The 19,362-nt window shown below is 40.5% G+C and overlaps 1 protein-coding gene across 7 annotated transcripts in view; it reads right to left on the bottom strand.

Annotated features, from left to right (window-relative positions):
- Positions 1–19,362, bottom strand: part of dati (zinc finger protein datilografo) — a 169,018-nt gene that overhangs the window by 95,757 nt on the left and 53,899 nt on the right. For 6 of the 7 annotated variants that reach the window (XM_072299807.1, XM_072299806.1, XM_072299809.1 and 3 more), the window contains one exon: positions 6,828–7,632. In XM_072299807.1, coding sequence (XP_072155908.1) covers positions 6,828–7,289 — 462 coding nt within the window. In that variant the 5' untranslated portion in view covers positions 7,290–7,632. Of the gene's footprint in view, positions 1–6,827; positions 7,633–10,370; positions 10,723–19,362 lie in introns of those variants that run through there. The other variant, XM_072299808.1, reaches the window with a different exon arrangement.

The raw sequence follows: 19,362 nt of genomic DNA, 5'->3' as shown, positions 1-19,362 counted from the left end.
AGAACGGGTGGCAGGAGGGGGGCGGTGCGGTGGGCCGGGGGGGGGGGAGGAGAGCTGCCAACACGCATGTCTTAAGGTTGCAGTCGAGCAGGTTGCCGATCTACTCGCACACACATTCACACACGTTCACACGTCCGCGCATGTGATAACCAATCAACACACATTTGACCGCCTCGGACTTTTTTTCGGACTCGCCTCCTATCGTGACTTCTGTTTGTCCGCCTACTTTCGGGCCGGGCGGGGGGAGGTGCTCCCCCCTGGACGCGACGACCCGCGAATAATAAAGCTCCGTCCATCTGCCGGGATTTACTCCCCCCTACCGTGAGCTTCGGGAAAATGGCGAAAGTTTTCCGGGTGCTCGCGGGATAAATAAAATAAACAGGATAAAATAAAATATGAAAGCTGCCCGGGCTTTTTTTCTGTAAGACCCCCGCAGCGAGTGGCATTGTTGGACGCCGCGCCAGCCGTACGCCGACGCCCATGCCTGCAAGCGGCGGGGAAAATCTTGGTGATATCGCTGGTCTGGCGTTAGCATGGATGGAATTCAATGTTCACATTGAAGAAATTTATAAAATTGTTTAAACATGTGTAGCAATTTTTGAAATTTTGCAAGCGTACACTGGAAGAAAACACATTGTATCTAGAGTCCAGATTCTTGAAAACATTGACAAGAAAAAGGACTCTTGATTCAATCAGATTTAAGCTTAAATCAAAGGGAATTCCACTCAAATTGAGAGGTTTGGTTCTTGATTTAAGCTTAAATCTGATTGAATCAAGATTATTTTTTCTTGTCGATGTTTTTAAGAGTCTGGACTCTAGATCCAATGTGTTTTTTTTCCAGTGTACATACTGATGGGAAAAACAAAAAAAGCACATCCCTTTATTGCGGTGTCTCAAAAGTTTTGATTTTAATTTAATTTTCTGAAGGAACTCTGACCTTTTTAAATTTCGTTTATAATTTTTCAAGAATGTTTCTAGTTATGTTATGAAAGACACATGGAATTTTATAAAATAATAATGACCTCTTCCTCGCAAAAGAACTAAATCTGACAAAACAGATTCGTTGTAATCCAAAAACCACTTTTTTCTTCATTACCATCAATAGTTTTTCCTTGAAACGTGGCAAGGAACTCACAGCCTCAGAGATTCTCTAATGCGTCGTATCCGATAGTTATAATCAAACATTATGTGTCTTTGATCATGTTCACGGACTATTAAACTAAGAAGGGGGGAGACGTTAGATTAAAGGCTTAAAATTTTCAATTTTATAAAAAGATCTTTGGCCAATTTCGAAAAACTTTAAAAATATCCATCAATTTCACGTTTTCTCCGCTGGCGCAATCCCTTCCCGCCCGAGATGTATCTGAAATGAAGTCTCTGTATCCCTCCTAAGCGATTACACCGAGGTTCGTCCGTCAGCGGAATATTGAGTGGGACAACCACCTATAAAACCACCCGACTTACACACCAACACCCTTGCCCCGTCGAGTTTCTATGAGCGGTCGATCACCGGCGACAGGGGAAAAATCCGACTTCCTCCAATTATTCTACAAGCGCAAAATGTTCCTTTGACAAGGAGACTCGGGAGGCAGGGAGTGCAAGTCCCATTGAAACGGCACTTACTTTATCGGCCATTCTCAGCCCAGCGTCTCAGAGCCCAGAACCGCCTATGACAATCCCGCCTATGACAAAACCGCGCAACCCCGCCTCGTTCGCGGCGGACGATGGGTGGTTCCCGCCTCGCACGGCGAAATTGCGCAGTAATATAAATATAAATATTAATATAAACAGGCGAAATAAAGCAGGCGCTGAGTTACGGTTGACACGGGCGCGAACGCCCTTGCATAGGTGGGATTGCAGCCTCAAAATGCACATATTTTTCAGGTTTAATTATACTAAAAGGCGCGTGTCGGAGGCGACCCAAGCCTTGTTGCCGGATCTTCGGGAGTTGCACCGATTTCTATGATAGATATTTGAGTAAATCGGACGACCTGACAACCCTGCGCTGAAGTTATGGCGCGTGTATCCTATGCATCGGTGTATTCCTGATAGAAATCAGATCGAGACTGCTTAGGCGGGGTTGCCACCTCTCCATGTACAAATATGGCCCCTTTAACTGAGAGTGAAGTCTTCGGGGGTTGCGCAGTATGATGTTAGTTATTGAATGAAACACTGAAAATCGCCCCGGTCTTTGGGGAAACTCGGATCCCTTCAAAGTTTCCCGGGAAAGTTAACTGCTAGGAACGGAAAAGATCCCGGAAAATTCAAGTGCCGGGAACGGAAAAGATCATGGGAAAGTCAAATGCTGGGAACGGAGAAGTTCTCGGGAATTCTTTTAGTGGCTTTTTTAGGCGTGTTTAAGCTTTAGCGTTTAAGTTTAAGCTTTTTTAATTTCCGTGTGTCAGTAAGAACTTGCCTGTATTTTTCTAAGTTTTTGGATTTAGCCGGGGATTCCCGAGGGAATTCTCGTTCTCACGAATGTAAAAAATTCCCGCTGGGGTTTCTGCTCTGATTATGAGAGCGTGCTAACATTTTATAGACGCTACTAGTTGTGACGTCACCATTAGGATTTTCTCGGATTGGACTCAGACAAATTAAATGATATAAGCTCTTTCAGTGCTACCAATGAGAATAAGTCGATACATGGTAAAATTGTTGAAAAAGTTGTATTATATTATGAAGCAGTGAGAAATTTTAAAAGAACTGTTTATCTAGGGTAAACATTCATCATGATAGATCATGCATTAATCAAACATGCATCTAGGAGCTTTTCTTTATATTCGGATTATTTCCTCGTCAGAATTCAGAAATAATTTCATAATTTAGATAGAATTATGGACTGATTATCTATCTCAGCTTTAGAAAAAAATGCCGATTTAACTATTGGCCCACAATATCTAATAGCATTTATTAATACCACGACACTCAAGTGAGCTAATTACACCCCCTGAATCCCCTTACAGATATACTCTCTATTCTCCGATTTTTCAATTTAAATCCCTCTCCCTTATTTTTAACCCCCTTCGACTCAATTGACACCATCTGACAACTTCTAAACCAGGGGGCAACTCGGCGGCAGCGGGGATTCGGTTTCGGAGCAGTTTTCACGTGGGGGAGGGAGAGGGACGGGGGCAGGAATGGGGGGGGGGGGGGTCGGGGGACCCGCTGACAATCTTGAATGTTGACATGCACCGTGCACAGGAAATCGATCTCGATATGATAAGAATGCTGTTCCTCGGCCCCCTTCTTGGCCCCCGATGGCTCCCTTCCTCCCTTTCCGGGCGTTTTTCAGCTTCGCTCAAAAATATGGAACTCGGGAAAGTGACAGGGGTCATCTAAGTTACGATTCTGACGACAGAGGTCCTCTAAGTTACGATTCTGACTGCGTTTAACTCGGGATAGGGCAGATATAGGCACGCGTGCGCTTTTTACGGTAGGCGAATTTTGTATTTGTTTCCGTGAAAATCACGCAATAACACTGAGAAAAATTTGTAAGGTAAAATCTGCAGAAATTGATCTCAATGATTTGAAAATGGTTGAAGGTACTATGTTAATAGAGTACAAGTAGGAGTACCAAAGTTTTCGCCTTGTCGTCTTCGAAATACTGATGGCTTGGAGCTGTAGGCTCGTAGGTACTTAATATTTTTGGAAAAATCGAGCTATTCAAAATCCAACGATTCTTAAGACGGGCCTTATGTGTGTAGATTCGAAAGTGATAATTTGCTAGACGCGGGAGGCAAAATTTCCGAAATGGCGGAACACACGCAGGAAGTGGACTACCAGCCAGTTTTCTTGTGATTTAAAGGGCGCAATGGTGCGCGTGTGTTTTTTCACTCTTCTCGATAAAAAATTGTGTGCAAAAAATTGAAATACGTCAAACAATTTTTCCCATTCTTGAAGCGCCAAAAATCGAATTTAGAATATATTGGAGGCTTACAGTATGGTTGGTTGGTTGGTAGATACGTTTATTTGGTGCTTTTAACATCTGAGCCATTAACACCTCAGAGGAGAGATCAAAATAGTGTATATTTCTATGTATGTAGTGCACAACTATGAGATTAACTAAAAAACACTGATCTAAGCTGTGCAGTCAATTTTTGTTAAATGTAATCAATGACTTGTTTGGTCTTTTTAGTCACTTTAGGAAGGAATATATGTTTTCGATAAACTTCCGATTAAAAAAAAATCCGCGCAAGCCACTAAGCAAACTTTTAAAATTAGATCAGAGCATACGCCTGTTTCTGTAAAAAGGAAGATTCGCCCTTAAAAATCCATGTTGATTATAAGAATTTATGATATCGATGTATTTGTCTTTGTATCCTAGGAACACTATTTAAGGTTTATCTACAGCTGCGTGAAGTAAGAAATTTCTCCGCGCAGGGGGCGCCACCGCTGTGTTTTAGAGTCCGTACAGCTCCACGTGAGTCCTTGAGCTTTTATAAAAGTTGAAGGAATTTCTGTTTAAATCGAAGATAAATAAGTTCTAGCTATAACATTCTTCTTCCTATTGACCCTAAAAACAACGTGAAAAGTCATTTCTGAAGCTCTGCAATTTGATCCCAGAAAAAAGTAGGGTTAAGCATGATGACCTTGATGCGACCAATCGCGCTTGATCGCTCTCAGCAGTTGGCAGATATCTCTCTCCCACCGTGAGCTGTCTCTCTCGCACTTACAGATATCCCGTAAGAGAAACTGGGATCAATTTACAGCTTTTATTATTAGACTTTCAAAGCTCGCGTTTGTTTCTAAGGATTCCAGACGTATGCTGCTAGAACTTATGAGTCTTAGAATTTAAGATACCTATTGTGATATTTAAATAATCACTGATTTCGGAGTCGGATTTTAGCAGCGCGACGTGGTGGATTTTTTCGGAACTACAGCTGAAGATTAACCTTAAGGGAATAGCTCATGACATTTTTAGGCACCCCTAACTCCTATCAAGCTCTAAACAACATATTTCATAGTTATTATACTGAGCTCTGAAAACTTTTTCAAGACATTTTTATGCATCGAACAAAATTAAACTGGACAACTAAATTGACCAGTTTATTATCGTTAAGGTTCAATGCAGTTTTTGCCCCGTGTAAGAAAAATGTTGCCTTAACAAAATTGCTAACCTCACGAATTATGACCGTTCACAGGAAAAGGGCCGTAAGTACACAAAATGCAGAAAATTGATGATTGATAACAGAGCGTAGAATATGTTTCTACAAACATTTGGAAACTTCATTCTCAAAATCTATAGTCGAACCGGAGTTAAGGCGGTTTAAAATGGACAGTTCAAAAATGCAGTTTTGAGGAAAAGAAAGAAATACTAGTTAAACTCCTTTTGTACCATGTTTAGACCTCGGAATCACCAACTAATGATGCAATTTTACGCCGTCTCTTCACTCAAAAGTGGACTGACAGCTTGAAATTTATTCTTTAGAACACTGAGCTATGTTGTTCGTCGAAAGAGGACTCAATTTTTTTAACCTCTCTTGATAAAACTCGCTCCACTGAAAATTGCTTCCTCAGATTAAGGTCCCTTTGCCTGTAAACGGCCATATTCAGTTCAAATCTAGCAGGAAGGAATGAAGTTCTTTGGCAATTAAGATGTATGCTGGTTTAAAATTGTTTTGTAAAAAATTGTAAATTTCAGAATCTTTTTTTGTTTATACCTGCCGGAAAAAAATTCATATTCATGGTGAAACTCATTATTTTTTTTCTTAAATATCAACAACTCGCCCACCCTCCTCTTGATGTAAAAAATCATGAAATCAATTCAGATAAAAAAAAGAAAAAAAGTGCAGTTTATTTCCTCCCAGACTTTCCATCGATATAATCAATTCTGAAAAAAGGATAAACTACATGATAATCTCAAAAAGTTATCCCAAGGAACTGAATACCAAACTCCTTTGTTTCCTGATAAACTTGGTGTCTTTGATTGTCATAGTTGGTCCACTAGGTAAGCTATACAGGGTGTTTATGCAGTTGCTGCCCCTGCAAGTCAAATGTTGCCATCTCCAAAATACAAGTGAGCACGGTGAACAATTTTTCGGCAGCATCCGCACCCTAAAAAGACAGGTTGCTGGAGCTGAGATTCTCAGTTTTGACCATTGTAATTCGGTAGAACTGCAGAAAAATCAACATTGTGTTTCGGGTTCTCAGCAGTGGTAATTTCGGCAGCTGCGGCCAAGATCCCAAGTAGCAGTGATTGCAATGAGTTGCGATTTGATGGGAGAATGTATTGCAATTTTACGGACGTCGATTTATTGCAAAATTATCCGATAAAAAATTGCGCGATTTCATCGCATTTTGCAACGGAATCGCGATTTTATCGACGATGATTTATCGCAGTATGATTGAGCAAAAAATCGCGAAAAATCTCGGAAATTTCGACAAGATCGAGGATGTTTGCTCAGACACTGGAAAAAAAAAACACATTGGATCTAGAGTCCAGACTCTTAAAAACATCGACAAGAAAAAATTCTCTTGATTCAATCAGATTTAGGCTTAAATCAAGAACCAAGCCTCTTAATTTGAGCGGATTTCCTTTTGATTTAAGCTTAAATCTGATTCAATCAAGAGTCCTTTTTCTTGTCAATGTTTTCAAGAGTCTGGACTCTAGATCCAATGTGTTTTCTTCTCCAATGGATGGTGATGATCCTCGCAATTTTACCGCCGAAAAGTAATCAAATCGCAACTTAATTCCCAAAAATCGTGAATTTTCCGTTGAAAAATGCTACTTAGATGCTCGACGCCGACTGCTGAGTTGCCCAGGGTGCGAATGCTGTCTAGAACATTTACTGCAGAAAGGACTTAAAGGAATAGAAAAGTTGTCTCACCTGGAACTCGCTGACAATTTTCTCGGTGATGATCTTGGGGTCGTTGGCGGAGGCGGAGGAGCCTGCGGGGGAAGGCAGCAGCGGTTCTGGCGTGGAGGTCGTGTCGGTGTTGACGGAGACGAAAGGAACTATAGCGTTGTTGGCGGCGTTGTTACCCCCGGGTGACATGGCGTTGCCCAGAGGACTCCCGGCGCTCATCAAGTGGTTGAGCCGACTTTGCCCGTTGCCGGAGTTGCCGTTACCCGAATTATTCGTCGTCCCGTTGTGACTACTCGTGTTCGTGTTGGTCGTCGTTGTGCTCGTGTTGTTGTTGCTCGTCGCCGAGTTGTTGTTGTTGGAGGCGTCGGCGGGGGGCGTCGCCGTGGTGGGCGGCCCCCGCGCCTGGTGCCAGTAGTCCGCGGCCGGGTTCATCTTGAACACCGGCCGCTGGAGCAGCACCGCTTGCTGGATGTCCGTCGACATGTCGTCGCCCTCCAAGGAGGAGCGGAGGTCTAGCGGTGCCGAGATCGTGGTGTCGGAGGTCGGTAAAATCTCGAGGAGAATGGGCAGGCTCACGCCTGCATAGAGTAGGGTCGAGTCGGGGCGTCGAGGGCCTCGAGGGCGCTCGAAAGGGGTGACCCCGAGGGAGGGCCGATCAGTGCTGCCCTCTCCAGGCAGATCAGGAAACTAGGCCCGCGAGTGATCGCTCTTCGGGTCCCGCATGGTGCGTTTGTCACTTGGTGCGTTCAGTCGGATGCCCCGAGCTTCGGAGTTGGGATAGTCGAGGGTCAAATCGAACGCTTGGCTTCGACTTTACTTGTGTCAACTGAAACAGACAGAAACAAACTTCCGTTAGGAACTTCAAGTTTATCAAGTCGTTTTTATCAGGTTAAAAAGTTTCTCGATGTTGACTTACTCCTCAAGTCCCGTTCTTATTCATTTATTTTTATTTTTTTTATTATTTTTTTAGTTTTTTGAAATCAGTTTTTCCCTACCTGCTCTTCCTTCTTTCTTCCTTTTCAGAACGCGATAATAATGGAATACGGAGGAAAAAGTAAATCAACATCGTAAAGCATGCAGTTGATACGAAACAATAAAAAAAAATTCTACATTCTTCCAAAGGCAGTATATTTTGTGCTATGCTGCATCTCAAACTGTGCATACTCCGTTGCACGAAATGGACGCAATCGTAATCCCGTCGACGGATGCGTTGAAACCTCCTCTCCTATCATCGGCCGTGCACAAAATCATTTCTGGAGTGTCGATTCGCGGTAGACATCCATTTGTAAAGAGACAGACAAGAAAAGTTAATTTTAAGTGGTTGTTAAAATATGACAAAGTTAAAAGTTGATAAATCGCCAGATCTATCATTTCATGAAAGGACTCTCATTTGACCATTTGATATACTGCGGGGAGAAAATTTGGCGTCCGCGAGAATTAAAATGTTTTTTAAAACTAATCCTTGAAATAATGTTTGCTCTGTTGATGACACCACATTATTATCGTCACGTGCACGAGTAAGTTGTTTCTTTAGTTTATTCTGTTGCTAGAACGTGAGTTTACAATTCTGTGAAGCTTTAAATCACCACGCACCAACCCATATACGCACTTGAAAAAGGTTTGCTATTTTTTCGGTGAACAAAGCCGAAGGAAAATTTTTCGCGGCCCAATTTGATTTTTTGATATTTGATGCCCTAATGGTTTTCTGTACTTAAATTTGTTCCAATTATAATTTTAAACATGTCAACAATTTAAAACTCATTTTGATTCAAATTGAACATGGAATATTTGCGCAATAATACAAGGCAGGAGAAAACTCACGTGAACGTTTTTTTTTTATGTTCCTTCCCACAATCATAATTGTCATTCATTATTTCAATACGTAGGGTTCGGATAGGTATTCAATTATTGAATTAAAATTCGAAAAATTTCATAAAAATTAGTGAATACAGCTATAGTTTAAGAACACATCTTCCAGAGTGCATTTCAGATTTATTAAGGCACTGAAATGAAGAACTCCATTCGGATATGGACCTCAATTCCAGCAACCGTTCAAGGAGAGATGTATTTTTTGGCGATTTAGAATGTTCAAAAACCGTCATTATTTTTTCCTGTAGATCATTATACTCACTGTTTCACGAATCCTGTTATGCCCTTCATTTTTGAGACGGATAAGATTATTTAAATAGCACATCCAAGAATAGACGTAAAAATACAAAATGCTTTTATGTGTTCATGGTTAAGCTAAAATGATATGTAATTGGATTTTTCGGACCTTTTTATCCTCAGATTTAACAAAGTAAGTTTCACCTTCTATCCATACGCGCATTGAAAAAAACTAGGAGCTAAGCGTTTGATAAATGGTTTAAACAGCTCCGAAAATGACTATCTACCATCAATTGAAATATTTTGTCCCGAGGAATTATTTTAAGTACTTGTTCATGAAAATCACGGGCAATAATTTTTTTTTACAATTTTGAAAAATCATGAATGAATCTCCATCATTACGCTGAAAAATATTTGAAGAGTATTACGGGGAGAAAATGTAACTGAAAAATGTGCATACTCTGTAAAAAATATAATTATTGAAAGAACTACATACTCGAAACTTTATCTTTAGAAATTAGGTTCTTGAAATAATTTTTAGAAAACTGATAAACCCGTTATGCATCGTCTGAGCAGTCATCCGTCCTCTCTGTCTTTATCATAGTTCACTGTGAGATTAATTTCAAAATTTGTTAATGATGTAGAACAGAAGTAGTCATCAACAGAATGATACCGGTTTATAATTTTCAATGTGTATTTTTGTGTTTTAGAATTGCTCGGAACTAAACTTATTTTAATGGATTTTAAAATGTATGCACTATTTTTGTTTATGGTTTTCCTCTACATTTTCATACGTAAAGAGATAAAATTATGTTTGAAGTCCACCAAAGCACTCGTAGAGCAAGGTAAGTTGTAATCTAAAGATTGGACGTCACACAAATTTGAAAAATAATGAATTAAACCATGCGAATGTAGGAACTGATAAACAGGTAGATAAATAAATTAAAATAAAATGTCATCGTTACATTCGAGAGTGAGATTTCCAAAACGCGTGAACACTTGAACAAAAACGGCACAAAAACAAAATCTCTAATTTATCCGATTTTTATTTTAAACTTTCAAGAAAGCTGAACTTTTTTTTCAAACATCCGTGGCAGGCTGATGAAAAATTGGTGATGAGAAAATAAATCCTTGGGTGGGGTGTACTTCACGACGTTAAAAACCGTGAACATTCACTTAAAACACCAGAACACAACGCGTTAGAACGATGAACATTTCAATTAATTAAGATAAAATATTTGCTGAAAATATTCGAGAGGTTTGTAATAATATATAAAAAAATGTAAACACCAATTTAAAATAAAAATTGAAAAATTGAAAATTACAAAAATGAAAAGCGGAGAAAATATAAGTGACGGAAGCGGAACATGACGAAAATTGCACTAAGTCCGGAGAAACAATCGAGGAAAATGAAGGAAAATCTTAAGGTAAAGCTAAGGAGTAGCAGAGCGGAGGTACCTTGAGGTGGGGTACAGATAGTTTCAAGTCTAAGAAACACGTTCGACTGAGGTGGTAAGCTAAAGTAAGGGGACTTATACGGGGGCGGAATGGAAAAACGCGGCAAAAAATTCGAAAGACGCGGGCATCGGAAAACGAGACCGGGCTGCGGGGTGATAAAAAAAAAAGCGGCGTCTTTTCGGCAAGAAGCGTATACGCGAGCGTCCCGACGCGGACTGAGAGAGGCGTCGGCGTCTTCGCCATCCCTTAGAAAGAGGTCCTTTTCCGAAGGAAAATTGAAAAGAGACGCGAGGAATCCCTCTTAAACTCCTCTCTCTCGCGCTTTTCCGTCTTTCTCGCTCCATCTCTTAGAAAAAGCTGCCCGCCGCCAGGGTCGCGCCGCGTCCCTTCTGTGCTTTCCCTTACGATACTTTCCTTACAACACTGCGCCGGCGTCTCGCTCCCCTCCACTTTCCACCTAAGACTTTCCACCGCGTCCCTTCCGCCTTCACTCCGCCCCCGCCGCGCCACCCTCCGCCCACCCCACCACCAAGACTCCTTCCAAGGGGTTGAAAAAAAATGCCCCGGAAAAAATGGTCCAGCCCTTTCCCCTTCGACTTTTTTTCCGGCCGTTCCTCTTCCTCTAATGATACTCTTTATTCTTTCGCTCCTCGCTCTCTTTCCGTCTCGCTCCCGCCGCTGCTTTCTCGCGGGGCTTTCTCGCTCTTTCCTTGCATTCTTTTTCCGGTATCGTCTATCAGCACTCGGATTTTATGCATCTTGCACTCTCGTTTTAAAGTAGGCCGATTCCGGGGTGTCCCTTCCTTTGCTCTCGTCCTTTATAGAAGTGCAGTTCCCTTGACTTCTGTGCAAAGTGCTTTTCAGCCGCTTCTTTACTTCTTTGCGTTGGGAACTCTTGCACTTTCACTCTCGTCTTTTCTCTGCACCCCTTCCCTCGTTGGAATTTTAAAATCTGTTCTACTAACTTTTGCATTCCGTTTGAGATATTAGCGGCGCGACTTTCGCTACGATCCTTGAGATGCTCATTGCTCGCTACTTTGGTCGATCTCTACTAATATGAGAAAAATTAGGTTGTATACTTTCCTGTGGATGTGATTCAATTCTATGATGCACAAATCAAAATTATATAGGTTGCCTCTCCATTGAAGGGCATTTCTACAACCTCCAAAATTTTCAAATAAAAATAAACTGGAATTGATATGCTTTCTAGCTGTTATAACAACGTTCTACATGCGAAAATGCCATTGAGTAATTTTAGAATTTTGTGGTGGTCATGCTCGGGTTATAGTTTTATACATATGATTCTGAGAGACCTCGACGTTTAAAATTTGGGAGAAATTATAGTATCGCTGAGCAACATTTTTCCGTTTTATTTATTTATTTATGTATTTTTTTTTTAAAAAAATATATATATTGGCTCTGAATGGCTCTCAATACGCGTCCACCCTGATTCCGTACTCGGATGAATGAATAAAAATATTCCTGACGGCGAATTTTTCACAAGTTCTCCCCTCCTTCCCGGGTCTACTGTAAATTATTAAATTATTCAAAAAAAAAAAGTACGAAAAAAAGAATAGAAAAAACCGTAGACTGAAATTCGCAACACGTGGGAACCCGAGGTCGGCGGTGAAATCAATCGCTCGTAAACCGGCGACAAAAAAAACCGCTGCGGCTGAAAATGCAGCGTGGGGGCCGCAGGTGAAACACAAACATAGAAAAATAGCACGCGGATTACTTCACATCCTACCCGGAAAACGCAGATCCTCGCCATTCGCACCGGAACACGCTCGAGGGAAAAATCCAAACACTGCGGTGCCGGAAAAAAACACCCGATGCAAATGCACCGGGCCGATCGGGGCGCGGGACTGGTGTGAGGCCATGCGTTAATCGCGCCCGAAAAAAAAAGAGAGAAAGAGGGTGGAAGAAAAATGAAAGTAGGAAATAAGTTCGGGCGGGGTGGCGGGGGGCGAGATAAGACTCGGGGCGGGGGGAGGTAAGGAAAAAACAGGGGAAGTTCGAGGGGTTGCGAGTCGGGAGGGGTGGCCGTTGGGTAAGACAATAAGCCTTACGTCCCTTCCGACTTACGGACCTCGCAGCTCGCGGCTCGGACTTCCATTCTTAGGTGGGACCCTCTTGGACGCGACTCGCGTCCCGCCATGGCGCGTGGCCTCCACACGTCTGTCCCTGCGGTATTTAACGCCGGAGCTCGTGGCGGCCTCGCAGTCCCTTCGGAGCCCTGCCGAAATTTGCTTATCTATGCGCGGACAGGGATCGGCTGTCACTTGATTTTTTCGCACTTCGAAAAAGGCGTTTTGCTTGCGTTGTACGTCTATACGTTATAAAATTGACGTTTGATGCAAACATTAAAATAAGCATTTTTTAAAAATTCAGAGTTTCGTTATAGAGATTGCATTTTTTAGTAAGGAACCAAAAAATTTGTGCGGGAAAATTTTGTGGAGGGATTGGCCTTTTTTATTTATTGACTTGATTTTTGAATCAATCGCGAAAAAAGTCTCTTTTAGACTCTAAAAAAATTTGACTTGAAAAAATATCCTTTATTCAATCGGATTTTTGCTTGAATCAAAAAGAAATCGCTCAACTTAGTAGAATTGGCTCTTGATTCAAGTGGAAATACAATTGAATTGAGAAGATTTATTGTCTTGACAATTTTTTTTAAAAGTCTGGACTTTGGATCCAAGAAATTGTAATTCCGGTGGTTGAATTTTTTAACCCAAGGTGCGAGAATCACAAAAATAATAAACTGATTTCGTCGATTTGTTTTGATTACAAATTGAAATGACGAGACATTTGCACGTCACAATTTCGATAGTTAGGATGTGTTTCGGCGTTTGATGAAGACTGAGTTTAAAATTTTCAAATCTCCGAATATGCCGGCATTATATTCCAGTTTTAGTGAACTCAGTAACACTGTTAGGAGAGTTTAGGTTTCTTTAATGGAAAGTCATACTTTTTTCCCCACTCATTACATCGGTAACCGGTATATCTCATGAAGTATGGTGGAATTTCTAAGATCACCTTTATATTCGCATGCTGTTCATAAAAATTCTCAAATGAACAGAACAAGAAAAATTTCAGAAATACTACATCGAGGATTTCATTCCTTCCGATTTCATATCACTTTTGAGATGTAAAACCGTCTTCAAAACTAAAATTTCTCCCCCGTGTATGTCTTAAAAACGTGTATTTATTTATCGTGAAACATATTTCGAATGCTTAAATACTAATTTACCTGCCGAGTAGATTTACATTCGCAGAATTTTAAAAAAATATTACATGGCCTGAGGATGCATTTTGAGTAAATGTGTGTCCTAATACGACATCAATGAAGTTCTTATTTGTAAAATACGTAACTTCATAGTTTCTGAAAATTAAGATTAGAGGTATCAAAACATTGGTGCTCATCTTGGATCACGTCTTAAACATTTAAGTATTCATAATTCTGTCATGACTTTTATCTAGTGCAACCTTGGGAAAAGAAGAGTTTGCACTCAGTGGCTGCAATACTTTCACGTGATTTTTATCTTTCAACCATTTCAATCTGCCACGTCCTTCTGTATTTTAAGGTCTTACTTGTTTTTCCATAGATTCACAAAAAATGTAATCATGAATATGCATTGTAATGCTACCTTTTCAAGATAAGTCATGAATATTTTCTTCCTTGAAAATGTCGTTCAGAGAATATTTGTACAGGTAGCAAGAGAAAAAAAAACTGCCAATTTTGGCGTTCAAATGCATAGATCCAAAACAATTTTTTTGAAATATTGATTTAATCGTGAACATTTTTTAATAGATATACAACCGCTTATATTGCCTATTTAGTATCGGAACACACCACCACTATATGCAACTTGGTGACCTTAGACCATACAATTAATTTATTTTATTTAAAATTTCGGAAGAATACTACATTAGGTAAGTAATTTATAAAAATTAAAGCTACGAAAAGTTTCAGAACTGATAAAAACTCATGCGCTTGATAAAATGTAACATTACTTTGCCAAGATCCTCTCCCTGTCATTATTCTTTAAGAGTTAGACACGTCAGCTTGAATGAAATATCGAAATAAACCTGTGATCGAGAAAAATGTTTGCTTCTTTCAGTTTTCATATTTTTTGTATCTACGGGATTACTTGCAAATTAGATAGTTATAATTAATTTAATGAAAAACAAAAACAACAAGTGCCATAAAAAATAAGATGATGAGATAATAGAAAGCGAGAAAAAAATTGAATAAATTGTTCAGTTTTTTTATTTATTTTTTTTTTTAACCTCAAGAAATCAAATTATATTTCCTTCCTTGAGCAATGTACTGTTTTAAGGGATGCACGAGTAATTTTGTTCTCGGGCACAGGCTGTGCACAGGGATGCATTGATAGCGACCGCGAAGGGTCGGCCGCGGATGTGAGCTTGGAGTGGCACTGTTTTGTGCTGCTGTCTGCCGGATTGCTTGCGAACTACTCGCAAGGGGTATCCAAAGCTGGGGCTGTCTTGGGGTGGTGGATAAGCTCTCGCTTTTCGTCGGCTGCATCCTCATTCCTCACGCGCCTCTGGTTACGCGTTGTCGTTACGAAATTGATTTTATCAAGTACCATAGATTTTGGTTTTTCTAGCAGTCTCATCAGCTCAAACTCCGAAATAAAGGTTTCCCCGTGAAAATTTCGGGGGTGGGCTATGCGGAAATTGCCAAGAGCAGTGTTTGAAACGCACAGGCGCCAACACGCCAAATGCGCCTAAGAAATCGGTTGTGGCGCCTAAAAAATGAAGGCTCCACGCTAACGTGGCTCCTAAAAATTACCCCCCCCCCCCTTCCCTAGAAAAAAAGCCCAATTTTTCTGTTTGCTGATTTTTCGAGATTTCTCGCAAGTCACAACGTTAGTTCTGAAACTGAATCATCTTGCGTCTAACTTTTCACTGAATGCGCCGTGATATTTAGGCAAAAAGTCAATTTGGCCCCCAAAAAATGTTCCATGGCCCCTAAAAATCGAGTTTGATGAGCCACATGGCTCCTAAAACTCAAAGATGAGTTTCAAACACTGGCCAAGAGCAACATTTTCTGGGTTAATTTCCTTTTTAATATATCTTAATTTTGTCGCACGCAACTTGGAGCCTGCCCAGACACAGGGCATGCCCGAAGGCCAATTACTCACTTTCTAGCGGAAAACCATGTATTGTACCAGAAATGGAAAGGACACCTAAGCTTGGCGTAGTTGAACTGGGTTAATAAGGTTCGATGTCTTATTTTCCAAAAGGCAAGGTTTTTTAGTGTTTCGACTTTTTTTTAAAGAAAAAAATTGTATAGTTTGAAGTTACTTTGAAGTTTTAGATTTTATCGCGATAAAAATGCTAACCATGCACTCAGAATAAACCTCTCGTTAATTCTCAATTTTACTTAGGGCATCTTAATACCTCCATGAGGGAAAAATTCACATTTTTAATATCATCAACATACAAATTCGATGGAAATGACCTTCACTAAAAGATTTCAATTATACGTGACAATCTATGAGCAATTTTGATGAGATATCGTGCCATCAATCTCTGAATTTCTGCTTCATTAGATCAGGTGGAGTGAAAAGAACTTCACCTCATATTTTTCAAATTATTGAATCAAAAAGGTTTGCATAATATATTATCTGTAGTTATAGTTTGCTCGTGAAATTTGCTCTGGCTTTTTTTAAAATTATGAAACTGCCTGTCTAAGATCAGGTTAATATAAATTAGAAATTTAGGGTTATTCATGCTCTTTATGAGGAGCAGAATCGCTCTCTCTACCGTAGAGAATAGAATATAAATACAGAAATACGCGAATCCCTTCTTCAATGGGCTTTAATTGAATGGAGAGCAAAATGACTGCATGTTTTTCAAGTTACTTAGCCTGAGTGCACTTTAAAAGTCTAGAGTAGCGGCAACCAAAAAAAATTATGCAACTGTCTTCCCAGATAAAATAAAACACATTTTTGCGAAGATAAAAGCGGCTCTTCATTTTTTTCAAATGGATGTTATTGCAAAATATTGCAAAGCACACATAAGAATTGCAATGAGTACCTCTCTTATTTCCTGATGTTGACATAGTTTTTCTACGTTCCAGAACCCTTCCACAGCACGAGCCCCTTGCATTGCGATTTAAATCTGGCAACATGGTTTGCACTTGACCTATCTTCGAGAGCTTGCAATAGATAAACTGACTGGTTAAGGTCCCCGAGATTATCCATGTCTATCTCGTCTCAGGTTTCTATTCGCTCGTTTTTGTCCTATACATATTTTGCTCATTTCACACGGCAATTGTGTACAATATTTAAAACGCATTCAAAGTGAGATTACAACATCGGGAAATAAAGTAGGTGATTGCAATTTTTTCCCTGATAACTGCATCTGCCACGCATATCCAAGGCGAGAAAATAGAAAAGTTCTCTGAGAGATAAAAGTATAACTGTTCGTTTTAACTGCAGCTGTCTCGTTTCAAGTCCCTGCTCTCAAATGTTCAATTCCGGCAGTTTTCTTTATAGACATAATATCAACACTCAAGTGTTTGATGAAGAGAGGGTGAAAATTATTCATTTCGATTTAAGTTTTCTTTGACGCTGCTGGACGAAGAACTGCTGTTGGTGCTTATACGATTCACCGCTGATTAAAAAGACCATGCCAGGAAGGAGCGGATGCATGCACTAACGTGTTGCATGACGTCATCCATTGTATTTCTCGAGAAATATGTCTCTTTTTTAAGGAATGCAGAAATTCAGCGTTTACATCGATATTTTTCTTCATACATATGATTAGCCACGGAAAACGGAACTTAGTTTACGGAGGCAACATTTTCTGGCAGGATGGAAGATTGAAATTTTTACACTTATTTGGACCGCGTTTAGCAGAAAGGAACTAACCCACATCGGCTATTGACAAATTTAACTGGACAATTAATTTTTTACAAGAGAAGGTTTGTGCGGATTCCTTTGAAAACTTCAAGGGATCCGTGTCATATACTATGCAGAAAATTCACTGAAATTCGCACACAAAACCGCACAACTGTTTTCACGTAAAAAATTGAATTGCCCGGTTAAATTTGGCAATAGCTGACGTGGCTTGCTTCCTTTCTGCTTAACGCGGTCCATTCACAAAAGTACACTTATTTTTTCGGACACGCGATAGACAACCATGAGATATTAATCGTCTCGAAGAGCAATTCAGAGTCTTATAAATGGCGTAAGAAAGTGGAAGAATGTGACGTAAAAATGTGGAAGTATGTCCGCAATGCCACGCATGCTCGGATCGTGCATCCACGAGCCGCAACATGCACATCCTCGGACAGGACAGGCTAATTGGACGTATTTCTGCTAAACGGAACTATGTGCAATAAGACATGAGCCCTAAGACCCATGAGAGTATATGCACAACAGGGCTCACGTCATAATGCACGTAGTTCCGTTTGGCAGGAATACGTCCAATTCGCTTGTCCGGCAGGGCGAGTTTGTGCGCTCTCGTCGGATCTGGACTCCTTCGAGTCCAACTGCACCCGAAAAGGGGAAGTCTCAAACACCGGCTGCCGCATTTATCATTCGATAATTGTTTGCAAATTTATTTTCGCTCTCATCGGCCCGATCTTCAAATTCTCGACACCCGACCGTACCTGCAAGCTGCGGACCGCCGACTCACGCAGTTGCAACATTAGGCCAACCATGGACCTGAAGATTGGATCAAAAGAGGAAAATGGTTCAAAAACCACGATAAAGCACATCCGGAAAGTCTAGAATTTACTCCTAACTACACAATATGTGTGAAAAATTCGGATTTTTGAGTTTCCCGCTTCGAAAAGTGTACGAGCCATCTAATGAATTGTATTCGATAGTGGTTCGATGTATCGATTGCTTCAAAAAAAAAAAAACACACCCTCGAACAAAAATTGAAATTGAGATACACCCTTCCCTCAATGATACGTCGGAATCACAAAAAAAAGTCATATAATTGAAGCGCTGGGTGAAGAATAATGGGCATTTCTTGGTGGAGATGTCCCAAAATCTCAGGTGAAGTTTCATCCATGATTGAAGCAAATTTATGTAATTTGTTTTAACTTTTACTGAACATCTTTTATGATTTTACAGTGCTGAAAACGTAAAATTTCAGAAAATTTACCCGTTGGTTATTTAAACCTTTGCAGTTTGCCGGTGGTTACTATTCTGCCGTGCTAAGGAAAAACGCCGTATGAACATTCGAGGGTTGCCAAATTTCCTTCAATACAATGTTTGTTTTCGAGGAAAATTATGAACAGTTTTCCGATAAATTTTCAAGAACTTTAGGTAAAATTGCGCACAAAATTATCTGAAAAATTGGGGAGGGCGGAAATAATTACAAATTTTTCCAGAAATTCGTGATTTACCGAAGGAAATTTGGCAACGCCTGAGGATTCATACGGAGTTCTTCCTTATTAAGGCAGTATTGGCCTATGACTTAACATTTTATTAGAATTGCGTTTTTTGGCCTACGTAACAAAATGTAGGCACGCGATTGATTCAACTTTTAAGGCTCAATTCGGCAACCTTGGCAAGGAGGGTTACCGTCGTAGGATAGTTTACGCAAAGAATGCACCGGTTCCTGAGACCGGAAAAAGAACCATGTCTGATTGTGTGGGGCGGTGGGAGTGGAGCCGCGAACATTCTAATTACCGCTTCCCTCTCTGAATCATCCGGGTAGATCATTGATCATTCTTTAAGGTCGTGTACCTGCCATCAAAGTTCGCGTCATCATTGCCCACCTCCACTGCTAACTTCTCGGGGGAAAAATGCACGGTAAATGGAAAACCTGTCGATCGAGGTAAGTACACTGAAAGAAAACTCCGGCCGTGGAAACCGTACTTACGGGCTATGTAGAATACCGTCCGCGTGCCGGGCTCAGAAGCCGGAAGTTCCGGGCGTAGCAATTGTCGCATATACCCAGAGCAATCGAAGATACGGCTTCAGCACGCTAGAGCTTTTGACCT

Source organism: Bemisia tabaci, chromosome 4, assembly GCF_918797505.1.
Source record: "Bemisia tabaci chromosome 4, PGI_BMITA_v3".
In the NCBI taxonomy this organism is placed as follows: domain Eukaryota; kingdom Metazoa; phylum Arthropoda; class Insecta; order Hemiptera; family Aleyrodidae; genus Bemisia; species Bemisia tabaci.
This window is presented reverse-complemented; position numbering and strand designations above follow the sequence as displayed.